Source organism: Cupressus sempervirens, chromosome 5 (assembly GCF_028749045.1).
Source record: "Cupressus sempervirens isolate cs-2001-9-10 chromosome 5, ASM2874904v1, whole genome shotgun sequence".
NCBI lineage: Eukaryota > Viridiplantae > Streptophyta > Pinopsida > Cupressales > Cupressaceae > Cupressus > Cupressus sempervirens.
This window is the reverse complement of record NC_143122.1, coordinates 918,107,541-918,111,593: the sequence shown is the minus strand read 5'-3', so window position 1 is coordinate 918,111,593 and position 4,053 is coordinate 918,107,541. Positions and strand designations below refer to the sequence as shown.

The 4,053-nt window shown below is 35.2% G+C and overlaps 1 protein-coding gene across 1 annotated transcript; it reads right to left on the bottom strand.

The window, feature by feature from the left end:
• Window positions 1-1,740: 1,740 nt before the first annotated feature.
• LOC149558907 (L-type lectin-domain containing receptor kinase IX.1-like) lies at window positions 1,741-3,609 on the bottom strand. Its single transcript, XM_089831104.1, has one exon. It carries the CDS (start codon window positions 3,607-3,609, stop codon window positions 1,741-1,743), a length of 1,869 nt encoding a protein of 622 aa, XP_089687230.1.
• Between the last annotated feature and the right edge of the window lie 444 nt (window positions 3,610-4,053).

Here is a 4,053-nt window from a genome sequence, read left to right as displayed (position 1 = left end):
CAAGTTTAGATAAATAAACATAGATACACATGTACAATTATAATTAATTTATATATTTATAATGCATGACACATTAAGTTTTATTAATGAGTAGTAATCTTTTTAATAGATAGATCATTTTTAATATATAAAATTTTAGATTATACTATTTTTCATGTTATATTGATTGATCAATATTATTGTATTGTTGTTATGCATCTTTTGAGAATAGACTTATAGGAAAATATTTTTTTATTGCTTGATAATAAAAGAAAGTTTAAAATTATAGGTATCATTTAGTTATGTATTTTTAAAGAACAAAATTTATGAAAAAATAATTCTTAAAAACTTTGTTAGAATAGAAACTACATGGTCTCTACCTTGTCTTGTGATGTATGTAAGAAGTAGGTCCTAGGCCTTGATATAATCTCTAACATTTTGTTCAAATTTTCTCAAATTTATAAATTTCAACCTTATATTAAAATAGATTAGAAAAGTTCAATTAGATCTATCAACTAAGTCTGAAAGATTAATACACATTTAAATGAAATGATGCATCAGGAAATTTAAATTTTATATTTAAGAATGTCTTTTAATTTTTATAAATTTTATTCTACTTATAAATCTCAATTTTAACGTCTATCAAAATATGAAGAAAATAAAAAACAATATTTCATGAAATGTTATATATTTTCTCCTTAATGTTTGAAGTTAGGTTTTACTATTAAATTTTTTAATCAAAGATTAGAACATTATATAAATAATATTAAGAACATATAAGTTTTTTGTTAAAAGAAATTAAATGCATAGAATTATGTCAATAGGAAAGAATTAATCAAATCTTCTTCTCTTTCAAATACCAATTTATTGCTATATATGCATAGCTTAATTCTTGTTATTTTGATACTGACTATTTTTTATCCTTACATTATAGATATCAGAAAAAAATTAACTATGGATGCTCAAAAAAATAATTCTGAGAACACTATCACAAGCCCACTTCTTCCAAACGACTTGGTGCAATCAAGCCAAATTGTTCAAACTTATTTGGATAGATTGGAAACAATCATTTCCAAGTATTTAGTATATTTGTAGATCTTATCTACACAAAAAAGTTCCTCCTATATGTATTTTTGAATTGTTAAACTATTAATTAGAAATGAATAAATATCTATCTTATCTAAAGTGCAATGCCACTAAATTAATGTGATATTTTAAACCAATTTTATAAAAAATAATTTACTAAATCTACTATTTTTTTAATGTTTGGTTACAAATTTATTTCATAGAAATGAACAAATCAAGTATGAATTTCCAATCGGATTAAGAAAGAAGACAATAACAAATGGAGCAACAAAGAGCATACCAGAGAGAGTATTGTAGACGACGACAAGAACAAATGACACAAGCTGAAAGAGAAGAAGAAAGAAGAAGGAAAAATGAAGTCCGATGACTAAATTATGCTAGAAGAAGGGCAGGATTGCTAATACAAGAATTGGAATTACAAAATAGGGATAGAATTACTCGTGAACGAACATCTGATGAAGTATCTCATTTTGAAACACAAGGGAGACATGAAGTTGATTTTGAATCAAGTGAGGTACAATCAAGCATTACCTGTATTTGTGGAAATGAGTCACCAGAATGAAAATTCAAGAACAACAGAGCGTGTTCCTGAAACACCTCATCCTACAAACCAAAATAGGATAAATTTAGGTGGACAAGGCAACAGAGAAAATATAAAAAACCCAACTGTATTTCTTAAGGATAATTTCTATAGATCCCAAATGCAGTTTCGACAACAACTGGATAGCTTGAAAATGCCACAGATGTATTATATTTGTCAGGAATGCTATCTACGAATGAAAGTGGTCCGTACATCAGAAGGTCCAGTATGCAATAGATGTTGACAAGAAAAGGGAAACAATTGTGTTCTTCAAGGCTGTGATCAACCGGCCGCCTTCCGCAGGCAATTTCTAGTGTAACAGCCCCAAAGCTGTACACGTCAGCTTCTGCACTGGTTTTCCCTGTTATGTAGCACTCTGGAGCAACATACCCCCGCGTGCCCGCCACCATGGTCGTATGGGAAGCCTCATGCTCACGTTCCATCAGTCTCGCCAAACCAAAATCACCCAACTTGGCATTGAAATCAGAATCCAGCATTACATTGCTTGCCTTCACGTCTCGATGAACGACACGCTGGTCCCACTCTTCGTGGAGATAAACAAGAGTAGAGGCAATGTCACAGGCGATACTATATCTTCGGCTCCAATCCAGCGTATCCTCCTCTTCCCCAAAAATGTGTTTATCCAGACTCCCATTTGGCAAGTACTCGTAGACCAGAAGTAACTCTCCCTTTTCGTGGCACCATCCTAAAAGCCGCACAAGATTACGGTGTCTCAACCTGCTGATTGTTTGAAATTTGGAGAAATACTCCTTTCTTCCTTGTCTCGATCCTTGAGCTATTCTTTTCACAGCCAGCGCGTCCACGGTGCCGGGCAGGATTCCTTTGTAAACGCTGCCGAAGCTGCCTTGTCCAAGCTTTTCTTTCTCACAGAAATTTCCTGTCGCGGCACTGAGCTCGGCGTAGGAAAAGCTTCGGGGGCCATTTGAACAGCATTCGTCCAGCTCTGGATCGCTCTCTTCCCTAGCCTTACCTTCTCTTCCTCTTTTTCTGAAATACTGCCACCAGCGAACAACTATGAAGCCACATAGGACCACAACAACGAAGAACACGCATATCAAATAAACATTCATAGAAAATCTGTTTGCATTGCCATTTCTAAGTAATTCACCAGGAGGTCCGACTTCCCACGAATATTCAGAAGTAAAATTCCAAACTTTTACGGTGTGCGTCTCTGTGTACTCTCCAGTAGCAGCCGAGAAGCCAATCTTGATGTACTCTGGTAGACAGTTGCTCAGATCTATTGTGTGGTTAAATAGAGGAATTTTGGGTTTAGAAGAATTATACCAGAGAAAGAAGTGCAGAACATTTTCTACACCGTCATAATCCACCCGGGCATCCCATGTCTCGTTTGTGAGATTTTGGTGTGTAGAGCGATTAAATAGACTGGATGTATTGAGCGGAAAAATGAACTTCGAGAAAATGCTATTGACGTCGATCCCAACATGATTGTCATCAGGATCCCAATCGTTGTTGTATGTATCAAACTCCACAGCAACCATCTGATAAGATGATTGTTTAAAGCTTTCCTCATTAAACAAGCCGAGAAATCCACCATAAGCGTCCTCTGGTGGTTCCAGTTCGAATGGTGCCATGAAGAGCGCAAGTCCATCTCCATGATTATAGTATATTTCGTTGTTCAGATCAATATTGAATTGAAAGTAAGTTGAAAAATTGGCCAGAGCCCCAGTTGACCTATTCCATAGCGGAATACGGTCAGTATAATACGCCCAGCCGGAAGTGTTCTTAACGTTCCCTGATGCTTCATTTCGTGTAAGCTGCAGGGCTCCTTGATTACTCTCTTGATATGTGGCATCATTTTTGCATTCTATACCTGTTAGAGGAGGGAAGCTAAAAGTAACGTTCCCTGCATGCGATGATAATAGGAAAAGAGCAACACAGGTTAAGAAAAGGAAGGCCCGTGTAGGGTGAGTGAATTTAGCCATCCTAATATGTGATTTAGAGGGTCTCTAAGGGTAATTTGTTAGCAATTATATTTTGTAGTGCCTTTCATAGGAAGAAGGCTATTGCAATTGTTCGGCCGATTCCATTTCGAGATAGGAACGAACGCATAGGCCTCTCTCTTCATTATTATCTTATAGGATTAGGACCTGCCGATTCGTTAGTCGGGATTTGATCGTTAATTTGATAGGTAGTCTATCTAGTATTTAGAGGTAAGGCTTTTAAAATTTAGTAGTTGACCTTCCAACAAATGGTGCAAACATGCTACTGCAGAATTTGTCTGCAAAAAAGCTTTAAACTTGGATATCCAAATAAACAAAGCCATCATAGTAGCTAAAACTCAAAAAGCCATGAAATTCAAGGAAGTAATTGCCATAGCTTGATTCAATACAACCAAAAATTTGCAAAAGAAGTAGTCATCAATAATT